This window comes from Pangasianodon hypophthalmus, chromosome 26 (genome assembly GCF_027358585.1).
Source record: "Pangasianodon hypophthalmus isolate fPanHyp1 chromosome 26, fPanHyp1.pri, whole genome shotgun sequence".
NCBI lineage: Eukaryota > Metazoa > Chordata > Actinopteri > Siluriformes > Pangasiidae > Pangasianodon > Pangasianodon hypophthalmus.
The window spans coordinates 19,741,366-19,768,507 of NC_069735.1; the positions used below are offsets into that span (position 1 = coordinate 19,741,366).

General features: G+C 43.8%; 1 protein-coding gene across 2 annotated transcripts in view; it reads right to left on the reverse strand.

Moving 5' to 3' along the window:
- The window catches only part of LOC113524847 (integrin alpha-M), a 72,141-nt gene that overhangs the window by 20,051 nt on the left and 24,948 nt on the right, over positions 1-27,142 (reverse strand). The window contains exons 11-23 of one of the 2 annotated variants that reach the window (XM_053229770.1): positions 20,908-21,028; positions 20,623-20,765; positions 19,932-20,078; positions 19,508-19,705; positions 18,698-18,828; positions 18,201-18,355; positions 14,397-14,563; positions 12,824-12,946; positions 12,548-12,615; positions 11,956-12,097; positions 11,595-11,696; positions 10,565-10,644; positions 10,371-10,451 (exon numbers count right to left, since the gene is read on the reverse strand). In XM_053229770.1, the coding sequence (XP_053085745.1) occupies positions 10,371-10,451; positions 10,565-10,644; positions 11,595-11,696; positions 11,956-12,097; positions 12,548-12,615; positions 12,824-12,946; positions 14,397-14,563; positions 18,201-18,355; positions 18,698-18,828; positions 19,508-19,705; positions 19,932-20,078; positions 20,623-20,765; positions 20,908-21,028 (1,658 nt within the window). The remainder of the gene's footprint in view (positions 1-10,370; positions 10,452-10,564; positions 10,645-11,594; positions 11,697-11,955; positions 12,098-12,547; positions 12,616-12,823; positions 12,947-14,396; positions 14,564-18,200; positions 18,356-18,697; positions 18,829-19,507; positions 19,706-19,931; positions 20,079-20,622; positions 20,766-20,907; positions 21,029-27,142) is intronic. The other variant, XM_053229771.1, reaches the window with a different exon arrangement.

Genomic DNA, 27,142 nt, shown 5'->3' on the forward strand with positions numbered 1-27,142 from the left:
CAAACCACACCAACCTGGGAGAGATCGAGGACCTGCTCAGATGTATATGCACACAGTTGGACCAGTAGTCATGAGTAAAAGAGATACAAACCAGAGAGGGAGGAAAAAAAGTATGTGTTTATGTATATATATCAGTTAGAGCTGGATTTGTATTACTCAAGAGGACTGTCAAGATTGTTAAATTTGTTAAACTTCTTGACCAAATGAAATCATTAACTGTCACAATGTGGAACATACAAGGTATCAATTCAGCCAGTTTTGGATATAAAACCCAAAATCTAGAATTTCAAAAAAACACATCAGATATAGACATTATAATATTACAAGAAACATGGTGCAGAACTGACGAAGTCACTTGTTGTCCCTCAGGTGACCATGAAATATCTATATCCTCCAGAAAACATGAAAGAATTACACGTGGGAGAGATTCAGGGAGCATCATAATCTGGCACAAACTAGAAATAATTTAAAAAGAAGAATCTCACATCTGGGTCAAAGTCAACAAACACCTTAGCCAAACAACAAAATATATTTTCTTATGTGCACTTTATATTCCTCCCTCTGAATCTCCATACTATAATAAAGACATCTTTGAGACTCCCCATTGTCAAATTAACCACTTCCAGGCCCAGGGAAGTGTGTTGCTCTGTAGGCATCTAAATGCTAGAACAGGTAATGGAAACAGATAATGGAAATAACTACATCTTTGGACAGATCTTCCCACAAAATATAGTAAACTTCCCAAGAAATAACTCTGATGACCATGAGAATAAAATGGGAAGCTTCTGATTGAGCTCTGTTGAAGCCTTGATCCGTACCTTGTCAATGGTAGGGTGAGAGGAAACTCTCCTGGTAGGTACACCTATAGTTCATTTTGTGGTTGCTCAACAGTCGATTACATGATCACAGACTTAGATCTATTCTCTTTCAAAGCATTCATAGTCAAACCACTAACACCCTTATCAGATCACATCCTAATTACTGTGTATCTCGAAAGGACACAAAATATTAACATGCATTCACAGCCCAGTAAGCTGTATAGCATTAGAGGAAACTACAGATGGGCACAAAACAACACTATTATCCTCATGATGAGGTGGCATAAATCTGGCTGTGGAGAACATAAATTACATATTCAATTATTTGGCAACATTATCTAACCTCAAAACCTGTAAGAAAATTCATAAGGCCAAACAAGAGAATGAAAAATGGTTTGATTTAGACTGTAAAACTATGAAAAAAAATTAAAACAATTATCAAATAAAAAACACAGACAACCAAACAATGCAGATTTGCGCCATCAGTATTGTGAAGAACCTAAACAGTACAAAAATACACTCAGAAAAAAGAGAGAAGAGTACATCCAAAATCAGCTAAAAATGATTGAAGAATCTGTAAATTCTAACAACTTTTGGGACAACTGGAATTTTCTGAATAAAAAACAACCTGAAAAAACTGCCATACAAAATGGAGACACCTGGAAAAATTACTTTGAACAACTATCTAGCAAACTAAAAATGAACCCAGAACAAAGCCAAATATATGAAAAAATGATCAATATGGAAGATACAATTGGTAAATATGAAAACCCATTAGACTACCCCATTACAGAAAAAGAACTGATTGATAAAATACAGGCCCTACAATCCAAAAAAGCAAGTGGACCAGATGGCATCCTCAATGAAATGCTCAAGAATACAGATTGCAAATTAAGAATGGTCTTACTAAAACTGTTCAACTTCATTCTGAGTGTTGGTCATTTCCCTGACACCTGGAATAAAAGACTCATAATGCCCATATTCAAAAGTGGAGACAAATTAGATCCAAACAGCAGAGGCAACTGTGTAAGTAGTAATCTGGGGAAGTTGTTTTGCAGCCTCATCAACACAAGACTCATACATTTCCTTAGCGAGCACAATGTCTTAAGCAAAAGTCAGATTGGATTCTTACCAAATTATAGAACATCAGACCATATTTTTACACTGCATACCCTGAGTGCAAATATATCAACCAGAACAAAACCAAAATATTTGCTTGCTTTGTAGATTTCCAGAAGGCCTTTGATTCAGTTTGGCAACAAATTCTGTAATTTGTCTAAAATTACAGAAACTGGTATAGGGACAAAACATCATAAAAACAATGTACTCAAACAATAAATGTGCAAACTGAATTCTTCACTCAAGGTCAGGGTGAAAGGCAAGGCTGCCCACTATCACCAGCTCTCTTCAATATATACATTAATGAATTGGCAAATCTACTAGAACAATCAGCAGCACCTGGCCTGACACTATATGACTCCACTATTAAGTTCCTCCTCTATGCAGATGATCTGGTACTGCTGTCTCCAACAGAACAGGGTCTACAGCAGAACCTAGACATCCTGCACATGTTCTGTCAGACCTGGGCCCTGACTATAAACCCAACTAAAACAAAAGCTCTAATATTTCAGAAAAGTCCCAGATGTCAGGGAGAAAGATATAATTTCACCCTTGTGAAATTGTGACCAAAATTGACCAAATGACCAAAATCATTCATGCTACAAACTATATATACCTTAGGCTGAAATTCAGTGCAAATGGAAACCTCAACTTGGCTGTGAATGAACTGAAAGAGAAAGCAAGAAGAGCCTTCTATGCCATTAGCAAAGAGAAAGAAGCTTCCTGACTCAGCAGGTCCTGAGGCTCCACAAACAAACTAATCTGGCTAACACGACTAACACATATAACAATAATCACTTTCAGGACACTGACCCCTTATCCACAGAATCTGACCCAACCCAATGGTTAATGCACAAAAAGAAAACTATCTTTCTTATTGGACTAAAACTACACAGAAACAAAGTACACTACAATGTTATTTGGCCCTAAACAGAGAATATACAACAGTTGAATACCTGAGCACAATCAGAGACAACAAGCTGAGGAACAATATGATAAGGTACAGACTCAGCAGCCACGGCCCGGCTATAGAGAGAGACAGATACACACAGAGCAGCCACGCTATAGAGAGAGACAGATACACAAAGAGCAGCCCGGCTATAGAGAGAGACAGATACACACAGAGCAGCCCGGATATAGAGAGAGGCAGATACACACAGAGCAGCCACAGCTATAGAGAGAGGCAGATACACACAGAGCAGCCACAGCTATAGAGAGAGGCAGATACACACAGAGCAGTCTGGCTACAGAGAGAGACAGATACACACAGAGCATCCCGGCTATAGAGAGAGGCAGATACACACAGAGCAGCCCGGCTATAGAGAGAGGCAGATACACCCCGAGCAGCCACGGCTATAGAGAGAGGCAGATACACACAGAGCAGCAACGGCTATAGAGAGAGACAGATACACACAGAGCAGCCACGGCTATAGAGAGAGACAGATACACACAGAGCAGCCCGGCTACAGAGAGAGGCAGATACACACAGAGCAGCCACGGCTATAGAGAGAGGCAGATACACACAGAGCAGCCACGGCTATAGAGAGAGACAGATACACACAGAGCAGCAACGGCTATAGAGAGAGACAGATACACACAGAGCAGCCACGGCTATAGAGAGAGACAGATACACACAGAGCAGCCCGGCTACAGAGAGAGGCAGATACACACAGAGCAGCCCAGCTATAGAGAGAGGCAGATACACACAGAGCAGCCACGGCTATAGAGAGAGACAGATACACACAGAGCAGCCACGGCTATAGAGAGAGACAGATACACACAGAGCAGCCATGGCCTGGCTATAGAGAGAGACAGATACACACAGAGCAGCCCGGCTATAGAGAGAGACAGATAGACACAGAGCAGCCCGGCTATAGAGAGAGACAGATACACACAGAGCAGCCCGGCTATAGAGAGAGGCAGATACGCACAGAGCAGCCACGGCTATAGAGAGAGGCAGATACACACAGAGCAGCCCGGCTATAGAGAGAGACAGATACACACAGAGCAGCCCGGCTATAGAGAGAGGCAGATACACACAGAGCAGCTACAGCTATAGAGAGAGACAGATACACACAGAGCAGCTACAGCCCGGCTATAGAGAGAGGCAGATACACACAGAGCAGCCATGGCCTGGCTATAGAGAGAGACAGATACACACAGAGCAGCCCGGCTATAGAGAGAGACAGATACACACAGAGCAGCCCGGCTATAGAGAGAGACAGATACACACAGAGCAGCTACAGCTATAGAGAGAGACAGATACACACAGAGCAGCCCGGCTATAGAGAGAGACAGATACACACAGAGCAGCTACAGCTATAGAGAGAGACAGATACACACAGAGCAGCCCGGCTATAGAGAGAGGCAGATACACACAGAGCAGCTACAGCTATAGAGAGAGACAGATACACACAGAGCAGCTACAGCCCGGCTATAGAGAGAGGCAGATACGCACAGAGCAGCCACGGCTATAGAGAGAGACAGATACACACAGAGCAGCCCGGCTATAGAGAGAGGCAGATACACACAGAGCAGCTACAGCTATAGAGAGAGACAGATACACACAGAGCAGCTACAGCCCGGCTATAGAGAGAGGCAGATACACACAGAGCAGCCATGGCCTGGCTATAGAGAGAGACAGATACACACAGAGCAGCTACAGCCCGGCTATAGAGAGAGGCAGATACACACAGAGCAGCCATGGCCTGGCTATAGAGAGAGACAGATACACACAGAGCAGCCCGGCTATAGAGAGAGGCAGATACACACAGAGCAGCTACAGCCCGGCTATAGAGAGAGGCAGATACACACAGAGCAGCCATGGCCTGGCTATAGAGAGAGACAGATACACACAGAGCAGCCCGGCTATAGAGAGAGACAGATACACACAGAGCAGCCTGGCTATAGAGAGAGACAGATACACACAGAGCAGCTACAGCTATAGAGAGAGACAGATACACACAGAGCAGCCCGGCTATAGAGAGAGACAGATACACACAGAGCAGCCTGGGTATAGAGAGAGGCAGATACACACAGAGCAGCCCGGCTATAGAGAGAGGCAGATACACACAGAGCAGCCATGGCCTGGCTATAGAGAGAGGCAGATACACACAGAGCAGCCCGGCTATAGAGAGAGACAGATACACACAGAGCAGCCCGGCTATAGAGAGAAACAGATACACACAGAGCAGCCCGGCTATAGAGAGAGGCAGTTATAGACAGAGCAGCCCGGTTATAGAGAGAGAGATACACACAGAGCAGCCACAGCTATAGAGAGAGGCAGATACACACAGAGTAGCCCGGCTATAGAGAGAGGGAGATACACACAGAGCAGCCACGGCTATAGAGAGAGGCAGATACACACAGAGCAGCCCGGCTATAGAGAGAGGCAGATACACACAGAGCAGCCCGGCTATAGAGAGAGGCAGATAAACACACAGCAGCCACGGCTATAGAGAGAGACAGATACACACAGAGCAGCCCGGCTATAGAGAGAGGCAGAGACACACAGAGCAGCAACGGCTATAGAGAGAGGCAGATACACACAGAGCAGCAACGGCTATAGAGAGAGGCAGATACACACAGAGCAGCCCGGCTATAGAGAGAGGCAGATACACACAGAGCAGCAACGGCTATAGAGAGAGACAGATACACACAGAGCAGCCCGGCTACAGAGAGAGGCAAATACACACAGAGCAGCCATGGCCTGGCTATAGAGAGAGGCAGATACACACAGAGCAGCCTGGCTATAGAGAGAGGCAGATACACACAGAGCAGCCACAGCTGTAGAGAGAGGCAGATACACACAGAGCAGCCACAGCTATAGAGAGAGGCAGTTACACACAGAGCAGCCACGGCTATAGAGAGAGGCAGATACACACAGAGCAGCCCGACTATAGAGAGAGACAGATACACACAGAGCAGCCTGGCTATAGAGAGAGGCAGATACACACAGAGCAGCCACGGCTATAGAGAAAGGCAGATACACACAGAGCAGCCCAGCTATAGATACAGATACACACAGAGCAGCCCGGCTATAGAGAGAGGCAGATACACACAGAGCAGCCCGGCTATAGAGAGAGGCAGATACACACAGAGCAGCCTGGCTATAGAGAGAGGCAGATACACACAGAGCAGCCACAGCTATAGAGAGAGGCAGATACACACAGAGCAGCCCGGTTATAGAGAGAGGCAGATACACACAGAGCAGCCACAGCTATAGAGAGAGGCAGATACACACAGAGCAGCCCGGCTATAGAGAGAGGCAGATACACACAGAGCAGCCCGGCTATAGAGAGAGGCAGATACACACAGAGCAGCCACGGCTATAGAGAGAGACAGATACACACAGAGCAGCCCGGCTATAGAGAGAGGCAGATACACACAGAGCAGCAATGGCTATAGAGAGAGACAGATACACACAGAGCAGCAACGGCTATAGAGAGAGGCAGATACACACAGAGCAGCCCGGCTATAGAGAGAGGCAGATACACACAGAGCAGCCCGGCTATAGAGAGAGACAGATACACACAGAACAGCCACGGCTATAGAGAGAGGCAGATACACACAGAGCAGCCACGGCTATTGAGAGAGACAGATACACACAGAGCAGCCCGGCTATAGAGAGAGACAGATACACACAGAGCAGCAACGGCTATAGAGAGAGGCAGATACACACAGAGCAGCCACGGCTATAGAGAGAGACAGATACACACAGAGCAGCCCGGCTATAGAGAGAGGCAGATACACACAGAGCAGCCCGGCTATAGAGAGAGGCAGTTATACACAGAGCAGCCCGGTTATAGAGAGAGAGATACACACAGAGCAGCCACAGCTATAGAGAGAGGCAGATACACACAGAGTAGCCCGGCTATAGAGAGAGGGAGATACACACAGAGCAGCCACGGCTATAGAGAGAGGCAGATACACACAGAGCAGCCCGGCTATAGAGAGAGGCAGATACACACAGAGCAGCCCGGCTATAGAGAGAGGCAGATAAACACACAGCAGCCACGGCTATAGAGAGAGACAGATACACACAGAGCAGCCTGGCTATAGAGAGAGGCAGATACACACAGAGCAGCCACAGCTATAGAGAGAGGCAGTTACACACAGAGCAGCCCGACTATAGAGAGAGACAGATACACACAGAGCAGCCTGGCTATAGAGAGAGGCAGATACACACAGAGCAGCCCAGCTATAGATACAGATACACACAGAGCAGCCCAGCTATAGAGAGAGGCAGATACACACAGAGCAGCCCGGCTATAGAGAGAGGCAGATACACACAGAGCAGCAATGGCTATAGAGAGAGACAGATACACACAGAGCAGCAACGGCTATAGAGAGAGGCAGATACACACAGAGCAGCCCGGCTATAGAGAGAGACAGATACACACAGAGCAGCCCGGCTATAGAGAGAGACAGATACACACAGAGCAGCCCGGCTATAGAGAGAGGCAGATACACACAGAGCAGCCCGGCTATAGAGAGAGACAGATACACACAGAGCAGCCCAGCTATAGAGAGAGACAGATACACACAGAGCAGCCACGGCTATAGAGAGAGGCAGTTACACACAGAGAGCAGCCACGGCTATAGAGAGAGGCAGATACACACAGAGCAGCCCGGCTATAGAGAGAGGCAGATACACACAGAGCAGCCCGGCTATAGAGAGAGGCAGATACACACACAGCAGCCCGGCTATAGAGAGAGGCAGTTATACACAGAGCAGCCCGGCTATAGAGAGAGGCAGATACACACAGAGCAGCCCGGCTATAGAGAGAGGCAGATACACACACAGCAGCCCGGCTATAGAGAGAGGCAGTTATACACAGAGCAGCCCGACTATAGAGAGAGACAGATACACACAGAGCAGCCCGACTATAGAGAGAGACAGATACACACAGAGCAGCCTGGCTATAGAGAGAGGCAGATACACACAGAGCAGCCACGGCTATAGAGAAAGGCAGATACACACAGAGCAGCCCAGCTATAGATACAGATACACACAGAGCAGCCCGGCTATAGAGAGAGGCAGATACACACAGAGCAGCCCGGCTATAGAGAGAGGCAGATACACACAGAGCAGCCTGGCTATAGAGAGAGGCAGATACACACAGAGCAGCCACAGCTATAGAGAGAGGCAGATACACACAGAGCAGCCCGGTTATAGAGAGAGACAGATACACACAGAGCAGCCACAGCTATAGAGAGAGGCAGATACACACAGAGCAGCCCGGCTATAGAGAGAGGCAGATACACACAGAGCAGCCCGGCTATAGAGAGAGGCAGATACACACAGAGCAGCCACGGCTATAGAGAGAGACAGATACACACAGAGCAGCCCGGCTATAGAGAGAGGCAGATACACACAGAGCAGCAATGGCTATAGAGAGAAACAGATACACACAGAGCAGCAACGGCTATAGAGAGAGGCAGATACACACAGAGCAGCCCGGCTATAGAGAGAGGCAGATACACACAGAGCAGCCCGGCTATAGAGAGAGACAGATACACACAGAGCAGCCACGGCTATAGAGAGAGGCAGATACACACAGAGCAGCCACGGCTATTGAGAGAGACAGATACACACAGAGCAGCCCGGCTATAGAGAGAGACAGATACACACAGAGCAGCAACGGCTATAGAGAGAGGCAGATACACACAGAGCAGCCACGGCTATAGAGAGAGACAGATACACACAGAGCAGCCCGGCTATAGAGAGAGGCAGATACACACAGAGCAGCCCGGCTATAGAGAGAGGCAGTTATACACAGAGCAGCCCGGTTATAGAGAGAGAGATACACACAGAGCAGCCACAGCTATAGAGAGAGGCAGATACACACAGAGTAGCCCGGCTATAGAGAGAGGGAGATACACACAGAGCAGCCACGGCTATAGAGAGAGGCAGATACACACAGAGCAGCCCGGCTATAGAGAGAGGCAGATACACACAGAGCAGCCCGGCTATAGAGAGAGGCAGATAAACACACAGCAGCCACGGCTATAGAGAGAGACAGATACACACAGAGCAGCCTGGCTATAGAGAGAGGCAGATACACACAGAGCAGCCACAGCTATAGAGAGAGGCAGTTACACACAGAGCAGCCCGACTATAGAGAGAGACAGATACACACAGAGCAGCCTGGCTATAGAGAGAGGCAGATACACACAGAGCAGCCCAGCTATAGATACAGATACACACAGAGCAGCCCAGCTATAGAGAGAGGCAGATACACACAGAGCAGCCCGGCTATAGAGAGAGGCAGATACACACAGAGCAGCAATGGCTATAGAGAGAGACAGATACACACAGAGCAGCAACGGCTATAGAGAGAGGCAGATACACACAGAGCAGCCCGGCTATAGAGAGAGACAGATACACACAGAGCAGCCCGGCTATAGAGAGAGACAGATACACACAGAGCAGCCCGGCTATAGAGAGAGGCAGATACACACAGAGCAGCCCGGCTATAGAGAGAGACAGATACACACAGAGCAGCCCAGCTATAGAGAGAGACAGATACACACAGAGCAGCCACGGCTATAGAGAGAGGCAGTTACACACAGAGAGCAGCCACGGCTATAGAGAGAGGCAGATACACACAGAGCAGCCCGGCTATAGAGAGAGGCAGATACACACAGAGCAGCCCGGCTATAGAGAGAGGCAGATACACACACAGCAGCCCGGCTATAGAGAGAGGCAGTTATACACAGAGCAGCCCGGCTATAGAGAGAGGCAGATACACACAGAGCAGCCCGGCTATAGAGAGAGGCAGATACACACACAGCAGCCCGGCTATAGAGAGAGGCAGTTATACACAGAGCAGCCCGGTTATAGAGAGAGAGATACACACAGAGCAGCCACAGCTATAGAGAGAGGCAGATACACACAGAGCAGCCACGGCTATAGAGAGAGACAGATACACACAGAGCAGCCCGGCTATAGAGAGAGACAGTTACACACAGAGCAGCCACGGCTATAGAGAGAGGCAGATACACACAGAGCAGCCACGGCCTGAGGAAAAAGAGACTGCATTTCAATAGCAGCATGGTACATCGATGTTTGCCACAAAAAGAGGGAAGAGTCGACCAAACAGTGATGTGCTCATGAACTCACACACACACACACACACACACACCACTCATAGCCCACAGACTGTACTTTTTTGTTGTTGTTTGGTTTTGTCTTATTTATTTATTTATTTATTTATTTTATTCACTTGTTAATCTTATAATTTGTTCACTGTTCAGGTTTTATTCATTACCCATATAAATGCTTTTGCAATTCATTGTACAATATGTCATGCCAATAAACTCATTTGAATTTGAATTTGAGAGAGAGAGAGAGAGAGAGAGAGAGAGAGAGAGAAAAGAGTGTAATTGTAACACTGTGTGTGTTTCTGTGTGTGTGTGGTGATTACTCACGGGCTGATGGCCACATCTACACTAAACTGAACAGGCAAAGTCTTCGTCACTGTGGTGATACTTGTATTTCCATTGTTATCACTGTAAACACACAAACAACAGCTCGAGACCCTCTCACTATGCGTTTGCTGTGGGTGTGTGTTTGTGTGTGTGAGTGTGTGTGAGTGTTTATGGGTGGGTGTGTGTGTATTTACCTGCTGGCCACGAGTGTCATCTGCATGCTGTCAGTCCAGTTGTAATAGTGTGAGATGCGGAACACACCCTCAAACACGGCCTACAGCACACACATTATAATGCCTTATAGTACACTGTGAGTAGATCTGCTGAGTTAGTGTGTAGTGTGTACTGTAGTGTGTAGTGTGTACTGTAGATTGTGTTGTGTTATGCTGTTAGTGTGTAGTGTGTAGTGTGTACTGTAGTGTGTGTTGTGTTATGCTGAGTTAGTGTGTAGTGTGTAGTGTGTACTGTAGTGTGTGTTGTGTTCTGCTGTTAGTGTGTAGTGTGTACTGTAGATTGTGTTGTGTTATGCTGAGTTAGTGTGTAGTGTGTACTGTAGTGTGAGTTGTGTTCTGTTGTTAGTGTGTAGTGTGTACTGTAGTGTGTAGTGTGTACTGTAGATTGTGTTGTGTTATGCTGTTAGTATGTAGTGTGTGTACTATAGTGTGTGTTGTGTTATGCTGAGTTAGTGTGTAGTGTGTACTATAGTGTGTGTTGTTTTCTGCTGAGTTAGGGTGTAGTGTGTACTGTAGTGTGTGTTGTGTTCTGCTGAGTTAGTGTGTAGTGTGTACTGTAGTGTGTGTAGTGTTCTGCTGAGTTAGTGTGTAGTGTAGTGTGTGTTGTGTTATGCTGAGTTAGTGTGTAGTGTGTACTGTAGTGTGTGTGTTGTGTGGTGTGTACTGTAGTGTGTAGTGTAGTGTGTGTTGTGTTATGCTGAGTTATTGTGTAGTGTGTAGTGTAGTGTGTGTTGTGTTATGCTGAGTTATTGTGTAGTGTGTACTGTAGTGTGTGTTGTGTTATGCTGAGTTATTGTGTAGTGTGTACTGTAGTGTGTGTTGAGTTATGCTGAGTTAGTGTGTAGTGTGTACTGTAGTGTGTGTTGTGTTATGCTGAGTTAGTGTGTAGTGTGTAGTGTAGTGTGTGTTGTGTAATGCTGAGTTAGTGTGTAGTGTGTACTGTAGTGTGTGTTGTGTAATGCTGAGTTAGTGTGTTGTGTGTTGCTCTTACACGCGTGTCTCTGCGATAAACCGGTAAACTGATACTGCAGGTGGTTTTATTCAGTGCTCCGTCATCACGATCTCCACAACTGCTCAGAGTCCTTCTGTTCCACTGGACCAATCACAATCAGAGTCAGAGTCAGAATCAGAGTCAGAGTCACAATCAGAGTCACAATCACAATCAGAGTCAGAGTCAGAGTCACAATCAGAATCAGAATCAGTCACAATCAGAGTCAGAGTCACAATCAGAGTCAAAGTCACGGTCAGAATCAGAATCAGAGTCAGAGTCACAATCAGAGTCAGAGTCAGATCCTTTTATGATTTTGACTATTAGAGTGCTAAATAAATTGTGGGGAAAAAGAGTGCTGTACCTCAATGGTCTTGAATATCGAGAGTGATAATCCAGGAGGGTAGAAAAGAACCACGCTGGTGTTGAACGAGTCATCTCCTTTATTCAGTAGAGTCACATGGATGATAAAAGATGCCTGGTCCACCACCAGCAATGTGCTGTTCCTAAACACACACACACACACAGACACACACACACACACACACACACACACACAAAATCACATCATTTCATCCTGTATGAATTCTAAATGCTAGTGTGAAACATTTGGTTTGGGATGTGTGTGCAAAACCTGCATCACAAAAAAACATCAACTTTGTATACACACTTTCCTTACACACTTCTCTGAATGTTGCAGCTGTAAATCTGATGTACTGTCACAGCCATTTCTCACTGTTATACCTTGCAGTGCATCATACAGAGTGTACACACTTCCACACACTCTGGGAATAACACTATACAAACTCATTACCACCAAGAAATGACTAGAACAGATTCTGTGCGTGATAGCACTTGGTACTGAACTTTAAAATGACACATATTTTAGAACCAACACAGAAATCACATTTGGCAGAAATACAGATTTGCAGAAATTTGAAGAATTGGATTCTTACAGGAAGTTAAAGTCCAGCTGCAGGTCTGATACACAGCTCCTGTTTTTGCAGTTAATCTGAAAGGGAACCTGGAAAACACACACACGTTCACAACAGAAATCTACGTAGATTATTATATTTCAATAAATCATTTAAAATAAACATTTTAAATTGAAAATATATCACTGCTAAGTGATAGCCAATCAGTTCACATATAGACTCTAATTCAGCCAATCAGTCCACAGATTGGCTCTACTTTAGCCAATCAGCTCTCGGCATGACAGTTGTGTGACTCACCTCTACATGAGCCGTGGTCTTGCTGTCGATGTTGAGTATGGAGTTGGAGCTGTTCGGCTGATGATCAGACTGGTGGAAGTTGAGTCGGAATAACACCGAAGACACTGTGTCCTTCACACAGCTCTGAAACACAGAGACACAGTGAAAAGATCGCTTTACTAACATCTTCATCATGATGATTTATAATTCACTTCAAGCTTAAATCAAGTTATGAGGAATTTGGCTTTCTCACATTATTATAGGCAACAAATAAAAATAGTTTATAAAATATTTATTAATAAAATATAAATGCTTTAAAATGTTAGATAATAGATATAAAATGTTCCTAAACTAGGGATGATCTGCCGTGTATGACTTTAGCAACTGTGTTTCATTTTTTATAAATACGATGTACTTGTTAAGAGATAGCCATGCAAAAGGGGGTGCTCCCACCTAGTCAGTCTCTCATGTACAGCACTACAGTAGTAGGAAACCAGGAAGTCGTGAAGTTCAACCTGTTGAACAACCTGTTGCGTTCACCTGCAGGACACTGACCCCAATGGAGCAAAATTATGCACAAATAAAAAAAGAATACCTTGCCATTGTAATGCATATTAAAAATTTGACCAATATTTACATAGCAGAGAGCACATCACTGTGCACAGTGACCACAAACCTCTTGAAGCAAGAGATTACAGAGAATGATGCTCAGACTACAGCAATATCTTTTACACATTCAATACAAACAAGGCAAAGATTTACATGTAGCTGACTTTCTGTCCAGAGCACCCCAAACAAACACAACACACATGCAAATGCATGCACCAGCCATGGTCTATGCTATGGACCTGACAACAGAAGACCTGAAGCAAGTGAGGTACACAAGTACCATCAATATTTCAACAAAGTCTCTGGAATCCATCAAACCCACTAAGCCCAAGACCTCCTATGTCAATTGCTGAATGCCTACATTGCCACACTGTCACGTGCAAAACAACAAACAAGGTGTTCATTGCTTCCTGCAGCCCTTATGGATGTACAAAGATGAACTCACAACAGACAATGGCCTAATATTTAAAGGCAACAGGGTTTTTAATCCTGTGACATGTCAGCCACCTTCCAAGGCCAAACAGTAACAGTCCTTCTATACCCTAATGACCCTGCCAGCACTTGGCATCTGCAATGACCCACTCAGTGACCGGTCCTGTGTAGTTCTAGTGAAGGCGAAGAAATGCCATCAAAACAGAAGAGACATTTGCCCTGTCTCAGAGTGCCTCAAGGTCTCCCATCTAGAAGATCAACACCGGATCATTCTGTGGGATGACGACTGGGATACAGAGACTATCCCAGACATCCAAAAGGACAGAGAACAGCAGTCTGTGGCTGAAGAGCTGATAAAGCAACAGATCATAAACACTGCAAAATGCACAAGAACCAGATCAAACATTCAGAGACCTCTAATCTAAAGATTTATTGAACACAAATTTATAATTATGACTACAGATGATGGTGTGACAGAGTGACAGGAAGATAATGTATTCTATCAGGACATTTTATTTCTCGCTTCTCAGTGTTGTAAAGAGATGGAACATACGTGCATATAGACTGTATGGTTGTAACAGGAAAACTCTGAGTCCAGCAGCACAGACATCACCAGACTCCTGGACGTCTTCTCTTCCTTAATGAAAAACGCCCGACTGTCCTGTCTCACAGCATCAGCATTGAGCTCCAACGACACGTTCAGACCACTCTTCACTGCCCCTGAGAGGAAGAGGGGATAGCTACAGTCACAGTTATCATAGCAGTGCCTTAGCGGTGCTTACTAGACCTGCTTAAACTACTGGCACTACTGGTACTATTGTGTTTGTCTCTATGTTTGTGTTTGTTACCTGTTATCTGAGCATACCTGTGCTCTGGAATGTTAATGTATGCTGTGTGTATGCAAGGGATGCAATCTAATTACTTTTTACTTTTTATTTTTACTTAAATATGCAGTTTTAAAGAACATCTTTCATATGACATTATGGTGGAACCTGTCAACCCTGATCATGGAATAAATATCATTAACATTATAGAAATTGGAGATGCACTGTTCATGTTCACATCGGCAGCTTGCTTCAGTTGCTTCAGTATAAATAAATATATATATATATATATATATATATATATATATATATATACACACACACACACACACACACACACATTGGGTCCATAAGTATTTGGACAGTGATACAATTTTCACACCCACAATGGATTTGAAATTAAGGAATCAAGATGTGATTGAAGTGTAGACTTTCAGCTTTAATTCAAAGGTTTAACAAAAATATTGCATTAGTCATTTACAGCCATATATACAGAGTTCCTCCATTTTCACAGGCTCAAAAGTAATTGGACAAATGACTGATAAGCAGTTGTCATGGTCAGATGTGGCCTGTTTCCTCCTAATTTCATAACAAATTAAGAAGATAAATGGTCTGGAGTTGATTCCAAGAGTTGAATTTGCATTTGGTATCTGTTCATGGGAACTTTCAATATGTGGTCCAAAGAGGTGCAAGTGAAGGAGGCCATCATTAGGCTGAAAAAATCAAAACAGACCTATCAGAGATATAGCAGAAACTGCTACTGGAATTGGTACATTCATAAAAAGAAGGAATTCACTGGCTAGCTCAGCAACACCAAAAGGCCTGGAAGACCATGGAAGACAACTAAAGTGGATGATTGCAGAAATCTTTCTTTGTGACTGCTGATAGAAGTAGCAGGATGAATTCTGAAGTGTATAGAGCTATACTTTCTGTTCAGATTCAGTCAAATGCTGCAAAACTGATAGGACGGTGCTTCACAGTACAGATGGATAATGACCCAAAACATACCATGAAAGCAACCAAAGAGCTTCTTAAGGTGAAGAAATTAAATGTTCATAAATGTCTGATGACCTCAACCCAATTGAGCTGTTTTTCGCTTACTGAAGACAAAACTGAAGGCAGAAAGACCCACAAACAAGCAGCAACTGAAGGCGGCTGCAGTAAAGGCCTGGCAAAGCATCTCAAGGGAGGAAACTCAGCATTTGGTGATGTCCATAGGTTCCAGACTTCAGACTGTCATTGACTGCAAAGGATTTGCATCCAAGTATTAAAAATAATCCTAAAATTAATGATTATGGTAGTGTGGAAGCGGGGGCTTTGAGCACCGGTTTGTGAATGTAGGGCGGAGCTGGAAAAGGTGAGTGGTTAGGAAAGCACACCTGCGGGGAATTCTACTAAAGTGTTTGTCTGCTTGCGGTGAGCCAAGACGAGGATAAGAGGGAGAGAGATGCACGTCTAGAGAGAGAGAGAGAGATCAACCAGCACAGAGCTGCATGTGTGTGTATATTAGGAAAAATAAAACCACTTAAAAGCGAAAGTAAAAGACACAGAATAAAACGCCTCTTGAGTTATTCCCAAGCCTCCTGCTTCCTCATTTCTGCCCAAACTTGGGAGAGTGTCACACTGGTGCCGAAACCCGGGAATTCTGAGGAAGACACCATCATGGAGTCCTCACCACTAGCCGACATCTTCACATCCCTCCCATTATCGCGGAGGCCGCCGTGGCCATGCCCCACACTCCAAGATGGGACCAGAGGATGATCTGGAAGCCTTTCTGGAACTGTGCGAGCACTCCGTGGTGGCATGGGGCTGACCGGAGGGTCAGTGGGTGGCCCGACTGTTGCCGTTCCTGACCGGCGAAGCCCAACTCACGGCCCAGCAGCTACTGGTCACCAACATCCTGGACTACCCGGACCTGAAACAAGTGATTTTGCAACAGGTTGGCCGAACCCCAGAACAGCAACGTCAGCGCTTCTGTTCGCTGACCTTCTGTGAGCTCTGCCGGCCGTTTGCTTTCGCCCAGAAGCTATGGGACACCTGCCAAAGGTGGTTGCTGGCTGAGGGACACCGTGCCAGGGATGTGATCGACCTCATGGTGCTGGAGCAGTTTGTTGCCTGACTTCTGGAGTGGGTCCAGTGCCACTGACCGGTGTCGTTCGACGAGGCAGTCCAGTTGGCAGAGGACCACTTGGTGGTGTATCTGGGGCAGATGAGCCCCTCCCTTCTCCCTTTCTTTTTCTATCGCTCTTGTGTCTCTCCCCCTCCTCCCCACCCTTTCCCCATCCCTGCTCCCGGAAATGGGGCCAATTCCCTGAAACCAGTTCCCTGAACTCGTGCTTTCCCTCCCCTTTCCTCTCCCCCTGTGCCTGTCTCCTTTCTCCCCCAGGTGGGTGAATCTGGGGCCGCAGGAGTGGGAGTAAAGCCTGGGCCGGTGTGCTGGTGTTGGGGGAAGTCTGGGTATTACCAGGTCCAATGCGAGGTGATGGAGGTGGGGGCATTAGTCCGGATCCCTGACACAGCTCAGGCCACCCCCGATTGAGGTGGGATGGACCTTATGGCACTTAGGACAGGACAAAACACTGGATTATCTTCTATTGGCCGGGCATTCGTGGCAACGTGTGAAGGTGATGTCACGAATATTAGCTGGTGAATCTGCTGGCCACCCCAAAAGTGCCGTTGAGCCCACTCCCATTAATCGAGGTCCCCTTCAAAAGAATTGGCATGGACCTCGTTGGGCCATTAGATCGAACTGCACAAGGGCATCACTTTGTGTTAGGTCTAGTGGACTATGCAACGCGATACCCAGAAGCAATACAAGAAGCACTCTTCCATGTTATCTCCTGAGTCGGGATCCAGAAAGAGATCCTGTGTCAGAGGTCCCACAAGCCTCCGCAGGGTTTTCCCTATTTGAGTTATTGTACGGGCGGAAGCCTCGCAGCGTCCTCAACATCCGTCCCAAACCACGGATATTGCTAAATTGCAGACTGAGTTAACCCCAGGGGTGGTGGTACACAGCCGCCCCTATCGTCTGCAAGATGAAAAAAATGTGATTCAGGATGAATTCAAGGCTATGCTCAACATGGGAGTAAAAAAGGAGTCTCACAGTGACTGAAGCAGCCCAGTGGTTTTGGTGCCCAAGGTCGATGAGACAGTTCGTTTTTTTGTGGGCTTTAGAAAAGTCAACGCAGTGTCTAAATTCTACGCATACCCAGTGCCTTGCACTGATGAACTGCTCGATCGGTTAGGCGCGTGGAAGTACGGTAACTGGGCTTCTACTTGAGTCATGGTCAGGCGCGTCCCCAAATTGATAAGACAGCAGCATTTGCGGCCTGCCTGAGACCCAACTCCAAAATTTAAATCTGAATACAGAAACAGAATATTTTGAGAAACAATTAGATACAGATACAAATAGAGCTAATGGTACTGCATTACACCCCTAGTGTATATTGTGTGTGCTGTGTATATGCTGTGCGTTTGTTGTGTGTACCTGCACTCTGAGTTAGCATGTGTGCATGTGTTCCAGGTGATCATACCTTTGCTGTTGGTGTTCTCTGTCATACTGAAGCAGGTGTTCAGAGTAATGATGGCAAATGCATTTTCCGAGCTGCCCAGGCAGTCGAACTTATTCAGGCTGATTTCAGAAGGAGAGAAACTGAGCTTCACTGATATGGACACAACCGGCCGAGTTCTGAGAGAACCAATTACAAAAGTTAGAAAAGAGTTCCTTGTATTCAGAGTTGGGTTACGCAGCTGCTTAAGTGGATTTTCTGAGCTCCTCATTCAGATTATTAACATCACCTACATGTAGTTCGTGCCACTGACTTGCACTTAATACTGCTCCTCATTCCTCATATCACTCAAGAAAAATGCACTTAAGTTGAGATCAGAATCACGCGTAACTGAGAAACTCCCACACGTGTAACTCTCAATTTCAGGAGCAATTTCATGTCCTTACTGCACACTTGATTCAACTATAAATATAAAGCTGTGTGTTTAAAACATATTAAATTATTTGGGAAGTAATTCATACTTCAGGAGTAAAACGGTCCCTTGTGCTCCAACAGCAATGTCCGTCAGACCATCCTGTCCCATGTCCATCACACCATCGATCGCCAAACCGAAATGCTGAAGCTGCTTAGAGATGGAACTTGCCGCAATTCTCTACACACACACACACACACACACACACACACACACACAAACATGCATCACATTCAAAATATACTGTATATGATTTATATAGTGTACGTCCTGTTTATCTGTGTTTGGAGTTGTACCTGGCTATACTGGGGCAGATGTTTGGAGTTGTACCTGGCTGTACTGGGGGGCAGATGTTTGGAGTTGTACTTGGCTGTACTGGGGGCAGATATTTTGGAGATGTACCTGGCTGTACTGGGGGCAGATGTTTGGAGATGTACCTGGCTGTATTGGGGCAGATATTTATTGTTGTACCTGGCTGTACTGGGAGCAGATGTTTGTTGTAGTACCTGGCTGTTTTGGGGGCAGTTGTTTGTTGTTGTACCTGGCTGTATTGGGGCAGATGTTTTTTAGTTGTACCTGGCTGTACTGGGGGCAGATGTTTTGGAGTTGTACCTGGCTGTACTGGGGGCAGATGTTTGGAGTTGTACCTGGCTGTTTTGGGGACAGATGTTTTGGAGATGTACCTGGCTGTATTGGGGGCAGATGTTTTGGAGTTGTACCTGGCTGTACTGGGGGCAGATGTTTTGGAGTTGTACCTGGTTGTATTGGGGCAGATGTTTGGAGATGTACCTGGCTGTATTGGGGCAGATGTTTGTTGTTGTACCTGGCTGTACTGGGGGCAGATGTTTTGGAGTTGTACCTGGCTGTACTTGGGGCGGATGCCGTGTTCATGGTTGCCGAGGTAAATGTAAATGGCTCCTTTTTGATTGTCTTCCAGTGGAGCTCCAACAGCTAAATCCTGCAGCTGGTCTCCATTCAGATCTGCTACAGCAGCTAGAGTCATCCCAAACCGACCCTGAGCTGATTCACTTATCTCCAACTCCTTCTCCAACTTCAGCTGCACATACACACACAAACAGAAACACACAAACACAGTCAGCCGCAATTTCATTATATACATGCACAGTATATTTAGATTGCCTAAATAAACTGGTGGGTGTGATAATAAGTGAAGCTTAATTAAACACTCTGTACAGTATGCTGAGGTCTCATGGAATGATACTGTTCCAGTAACACACAGTACTGTCCTGTGTGTGTGAGTGCATGTGTGTGTGTCTGTGTACCTGCTGTGTGAGTCTGTAGATGTATATCCGTCCCTCTCTCTGAGGATGAGGTTTGTAATACAGCGGAGCTCCAACCACGAGGAAGTCAGTGTTGTTGTCGGAGTTCGGGTCTAACACACACACTGATCCACCAAAATACGAGCCGATCTACAGAGGCATTATTTAATAAATTATAACATTACAGATGCTTATGTGCTGTGTTGTGATTTCAGTGTATATGCCATGTAGCTGTGTAAGATTCATGTGAGGTTACATTAGTTCTGCTGTTGTTGCTGTTGTGTATCTGCCATGGTTCAGTGCACCTGTTGTGTAGCTGTGATGCATGTTTGAGGTGTTTATCAGTTTTGTATTAATGATGGTGTTTAACATGACCAGGAGCCAGCTGGCCCTTTCACCACATTCATTTTAAATAAGATCATATTTGTGCAACAGAAAAATCTAAACTCACTCCCTGTTTACAGTGTTGTTGTTTTTACCACAATCTGAAATATCAGATCCAACTCACAGTTTGTGTTCTCTGTTTAATGGTCAGAGTCCTGACAGTGTGGAGGAAACAAACCACAAACTCATTTGGAACTGTGTATTTCTCATTTAGGAGAGTGTTATACATTCCAGAACTCTTCAGTTTCTCAAAAGGATAGAAATTTGGTGTAAAGGTGAATAATGTAAACATGTGGAGGCTGTTTCTTACCTGTTCTCCAGAGATGTTGCTCATGGCTTCCCATTTGTGGGTCATCTTTTTAAACAGAGTCACCTGACCGCTGTGATTAGATCTTGGTGCTCCAGAGAACACAAGAGAAACTCTGTCTCTCCGTCCAACCACAACAGAGTAACCTGAGCATGACAGGAACACAACAGGAACACACACACTCAGCCACTGAGGTTCTGTGTTAGACCTTCACTAACCACATGTACAGTCCATGCCACTAACAGCTGAAAGAAACAGAGACATGTCCTTCTGTAACAAACAGCATACCATTGTACGAGTCATTATTTAGGTTTACGTCTTTGATTTCCATCCCAGCTTCGGATCCTGTAACCTCATACAGCATTCCACGCCAATTATCAGATCCAACAGCTCCCAGAATGAGAGTGTCCTGGAATACAGAATAAAGAAAGATGTGGTTAATTGTTTGTGTTTAGACAGATTTTAAGATATTAATTGTATACACATGTAGCTCATTCCAGTTCATTCAGACTCCATATATAGTATATACTCTGTTTGTTTCACTCATTGCTAAATCTTGTTTCCATTTGCTGCATACATTTGTGAGCATATTTCTTTTAATTGGTGATATCCATAGATTACTCCTGCTCTTTTTTCCAGATTGGTGTTTTTCCAACTTGTTGACTTAGACTCTGTGCCTGGAATTTGTGTATTACATTGTTTTCTTTTGATTGCTCATCATGAAATTCTCTGACTGAACCCTGCATTCATCTCTGCTTCTTGGTCCCTAGCCTTTTTGCTGTTTTTGTTATCCTGTTTGCCTTGCTCCACCTTTGGAAAACACATTGTGCTTAATAAAAGTGCTAAACAGAGATCAGCTTCTTCTCCTTCTTCTTCTTCTTCTTCTTCTTATTATTATTATCATTATAATATTTGATCCTCAGAGTCAGCTGATGCCATTGGTTTGGATGAAGAGTGATGAAGGCAAGGCAAGGCAAATTTTATTTATAGAGCACAAGTTTAACACAACCGTAGTTGATCCAAAGTGCTTTACAATAAAAAATTAATCTGAATTTAAAAGAGAAGAGAAAAAGAGAAAAAAAGACAAAGGTAAATAAAACAAGTATCAAAAACAATTAAAATGTAAATACATAAAACACAATTTAACACCAACTCAACTATTCAAAGTACATACACAGCATCACTCAAATGCTACAGAGTAAAAATAAGTCTTCAAGCTGGATTTAAAAGCATCCAGTGATGGAGAAACTCTGATGTTCAAAGGTAGAATGTTCCACAGCTTTGGGGCAACTACTGAGAAAGCTCGATCACCTTTTGTTTTATAAAAGTAACTGATCACAAGATCTTAATGACCTAGAGGCTGTATATGGCCTAATAAGATCACAAATATAATCCGGGGCAGAATTATGCAATGCCTTGTATGCAAAAAGAAGGATCTTAAAGTCAACTCTAATATGATCCCTTTTCTTAGTTCCTGTTAAGAATCTGGCTGCTGCATTTTAAACCATCTGTAACCGAAACAGTGTAGATTAAGGTAAGCCAATGTACAAAGAGTTACAGTAATCCAATCGAGAGGAAATTAGTGCATGAATTACAATTTCAAGGTCTTTACTAGAAAGAAAGTGCTTCACTTTTGCCACTGATCTGAGATGAAAAAGCTACTCTTTACAACTGCATTGACCCAGTAGAAGCACTTTGGTTTTATTTTCATTCAGTTTCAGAGAGTTATTTGTCATCCAGCTCTTGACTTCATTAAGGCATAAGAAAAGATGATCTAATGAAAAGTCATTTTCTGGTTTGATTGGAAGATATAGTTGAAGGTCAGATGGAAAACAAAAGAGGGCCAAGAATGGATCCCTGAGGAACACCACAATGGATAGGCGCAGGGGGTGAAGTAAATGACCTGATATTTACAGAAAAAGTCCTCCCCTTTATGTATGAGGCGTACCACTCTAAAGCTAGGCCCTGAACCCCAACAACACACTCAAGTCGTTTCAGAAGAATATTGTGATCAACAGTATCAGATGACCCAGAATCAATGGACAGCAGAACCTTCAGCAATGCCGACTCAGTGCTATGCAGTGCTCTAAAACCAGATTGAAATGGGTCTAGAATATTAAAAGTAACCAAGTATGGAATAAACTGTGAGAGTGCAACTTTTTCCAAAACATGAATGAGAGTTTAGAGATAGGCCGATAGTGGTTATGCACAGTGGGTTCAAGATGAGGGCCTTTCAATAGGGGCTGTACGATAGCATGTTTGAAACTTTCTGGAAATACCCCATTTATTAAAGAGCTGTTTATAATAGCTAAGCGAGTGGGGCTGATTGTGTCTAAAATCTCTCTAAACAGATGACCAGGCGATCAAACATCGGACTGAGTTTCATCTGAGAAATTATTTTGAGTAATTGAGATGAAGACACTGGCTGAAAGTTTGTAAAGCTACTGGATGAAAGAACTAGATGAATACTTAACAAATTTGACTTCAGCACTGGGTATAACCTTATCAGGATTAGTGAAAGATGGCTTTCATCACAAATTCTAGCCATTATGGATACCTTATTATGCCATATGGTTTGGCTAATGTACCCTCTGTCTTTCAGTTTTTCATAAACGAGACCTTGATAGACCTGCTGGATTTTTCTATCCATCCCCCTCTTTATGAACACACGAGACATGTCAGAAATGGCTTAGAAAGACTCTTGGATCACAAGCTCTTTGTAAGGGTGATAAGTGTAGATTTCATGAGCATTACATTTCTTGGTCACATAATCAGTCCTGAAGGAGTGACAATATATGACCACAAAGTATAAGCAGTTGAGAAGTGGTCTATCCCTACTAATTTCAAGGAACTACAATGTTTTCTACCACCATTTCATTTCATTACCAAGTTTCATTACTATTGAAGCACCCCTAACTTCTCTATTAAAGGGAGGGGTGAACATATTGAAGTGGACAGGTCAAGCCTCCCAAGCCTTAGCAAAATTTGAAAGAGATTTCATCACAGCCCCATTCTTAAACATCTGGATCCTACATGCCCCCTTACCTTTGAATTAAATGCTTCTGACTGTGGTGTGGGAGCCATTTTCACACAATTGTCAGGCCACCTAGAGATGTTTAGCGTTGCATATTTTGCACACAAACTCTCTCCTACTGAAAGAAATTATGATGATTGTAGTTGTGAATTACTCACAAAAAAAGCTGAGTGGTACACTACTAGCAAATAAGAACAACGTAAACAACTGGAGGATGGAGGACACTGTGATCAGAGTGTTTTTGTTGTGTCTAGCGTCCATCTATCGCTGTTCTCCATACTTGCGAAATAAGTTGACACTACAGTATGTTTACACGGCGTTTTAAATCATGGCGGGTGAGGGTGTTTTCATACGCGTTTGGCCAATCAACGTCTACTTACGTCACGGATAGTACCAGTTGTGCTGGTTAGACCCTGCTCCAGAGTAGGAGCTAATTTGGTTCAGTCCGGTACTAAAATCACACCCAGTTCTGGAGGTGCGAAAAAGCCAAAAAGTGGGTAGTTCCACAATTAGATCAGGTACTATGAAAAGGTTCCCGCAGTGCAAAAGGCCCTATTGTGGTCTCTCTTTCCTCTATCACGGACATTTACACCACACGCTGCATCCGCAAAGCCACCAGCATTGTGGACAACCCCACGCACCCCTCACACAAACTCTTCACCCTCCTGCCGTCTGGGTGGTACCGAAGCGTTAGGGCCTCATGACCAGACTGTGCAACAGTTTCTTCCCCAAGCCATCAACTCCTCAATGAGTTCAGTATTCAGAGACTGGACTGACAACACACACACACACTCAACTGAACACCACTCCACTCCCCCTGCAATTTTTCACATCTCTGTTTTTACTACATGCATTTTTGCTGCTACAGTATTTATAAAATATTGTATATAAACTTTTTTGTCACTACTATACTCTCTACCTGGCTGCTACCCCAATAACTGCTATGTCCATACATGTTATAAGCTTATCTGCTCAGTACTACGCCTATTGTCCTGTTTTAGTAGTTATTGTACTGTCTTGTGCTGTTTACACTTTATGTAAAAATGTGTAGTCTCTTGTAGTTCTCATCAGATTCTACTTGCACCTTGGTCCTGGAGGAACGCTGTTCCATTTCACTGTGTACTAACTAGCTGTATATGGTTGAAATGACAATAAAGCCACTAGATTTGACTTGACTTGACTTGACTAATGTGAGCTGAGCACTTGGTATGTGTAAAAATTCTAGCAGCAGAATTTTGAATATATTGTAACCTAGCAATAGAGTTAGCAGGTAAACTAATGAAGATGGCATTGCAATAGTCAAGATGCGAGTATATAAATGCATGAACCAGTGTTTCAGCATCATTGAGAACAGATGAAGGTAAGCAATGCAACAGAGGTGAAAAAATGCAATTTTAAAGACAAAGTTAATATGAGCTTCAGAAGTGATGGAAGGATCAAAGATGATGCCTAAATTTTTTTTACAGTCCTGGATGGTTTAATGAGAGTGCCATCAATGTCCCAGCTAAAATCACAAAGAATATTTTTAGTAAGTGTTGGTGTTCCAATAATAATGATCTCAGTTTTGTCCATAGTCAATTTTAGGAAGTTGGAGTTAAGCCATCTTTTTTATTTCATTTACTGATAGTGGACCAGTCTGGAGAGTGGGAGCAGATCTACAAGCTTTACAGATTTGAATGTCATCAGCATAACTAAATAAATATTATTAATAGATTAGATTAGATAAGAGGGCTAAAATTTTATATCTGTCAACAGCACAACAGTTAAACTATTAGCTGACCAATGCATTGCTTTAACTGATAATAATAATAATATATTATTATTACTATAAAAACTAATATAAATTATATTAAAATGTTTTTATAATTTCAGGGATAGTTTCTTGGACCTCCACTATTCATTATATATAAGGTATTTCATTATATATAAGGCTCAAAGGTGTTTGGACAATTGACTGATAAGAAGTTAATTGCCCAGGTGCGGTCCTTTCCCTCGTTACTTCAAGACAAATGAAGCAGATAAAAGGTCTGGAGTTGATATCAGTTATTGAGTTGGCATTTGGCAGCTGTTCGACTGGAGCTACCAATATGCAGTCCAAGGAGATCTCAATGCAAGTGAAGGAGGCCATCATTAGGCTGAAAAAAAACAACATAACCTTAGGTGTGGCCAAATCAACAGTTGGGTACATTCTTAAAAAGAAAGCACTGGAGAACTCAACAACATCGAAAGGTCTGGAAGACCATGGAAGACAACTAAAGTGGATGATTGCAGAATCCTTTCCTTGGTGAAGAAAAACCCCTTCACAACATCAACAGAAGTCAAGAGTACTCTGGAGAAGGAAGGCGTATCATTGTCAAAATCTACAATCAAGAGATGCCTTCATGAATGTAAATACAGAGGGTTTACAACAAGGTGCAAACCACTGGTAACATTCAAGAACAGGAAAGCCAGATTAGATTTTGCCAGAAAACATCTAAAAAAGCCTCCCATGTTCTGGAATAAGATTCTTTGGACTGATGAAACCAAGATTAACTTGTACCAGAATGATGGGAAGAGAAAAGTATAGCGAAAGAAAGGAACAGCTCATGATCCAAAGTATACCATATCATGTGTCAAACATGGTGGAGGCAGTGTTATGGCATGGGCATGTATGGCTGCCAATGGAACGGGCTCACTGGTGTTTATTGATGATGTGACTGCTGATAGAAGCAGCAAGATGAATTCTGAGGTGTAAAGAGCTGTACTCTCTGCTCACATTCAGCCAAATGCTACAAAACTGATAGGACGCCGCTTCACAGTGCAGGTGGATAATGACCCTAAACATACTGCGAAAGCAACTCAAGACTTTTTGAAGGCAAAGAAATAAAATATTCTTCAATGGCCAAGTCAGTCGCCTGATCTCAACCCAATAGAGCTGCTTTTCACTTACTGAAGACAAGACTGAAGGCAGAAAGACCCACAAACAAGCAGCAACTGAAGGTGGCTGCAGTCCATGGGCTCCAGACTTCAGGCAGTCATTGAATGCAAAGGATTTTCATCCAAGTATTAAAATTATGGTTATATTTACAACTATGTCACTTTATCCAAATATTTTTGAGCCCCTGAAAATGGAAGTACTTTGTTGAAAATGGCTGTAATTCCTAAATGGTAAATGCCATATTTTTGTGGAACCTCTTAAAATAAAGCTGAAAGTCTACACTTCGATCACATCTTGATTGTTTTATTTCAAATCCATTGTGGTGGTGTGTAAAGGCAAAATCACAAAATCTCTGTTACTGTCCAAATACTTCCGGACCTGACTGTGTGTGTGTGTGTATATGTATATATATATATATATATATATATATATATATATATATATATATACACATATAGTAGGTCCAGAAGTATTTGGACAATGACAGAGTTTTTGTGATTTTGCCTTTACACACCACCACAATGGATTTGAAATTTTATATTTTGTATTTATTTTGTATGCCTTTATATATA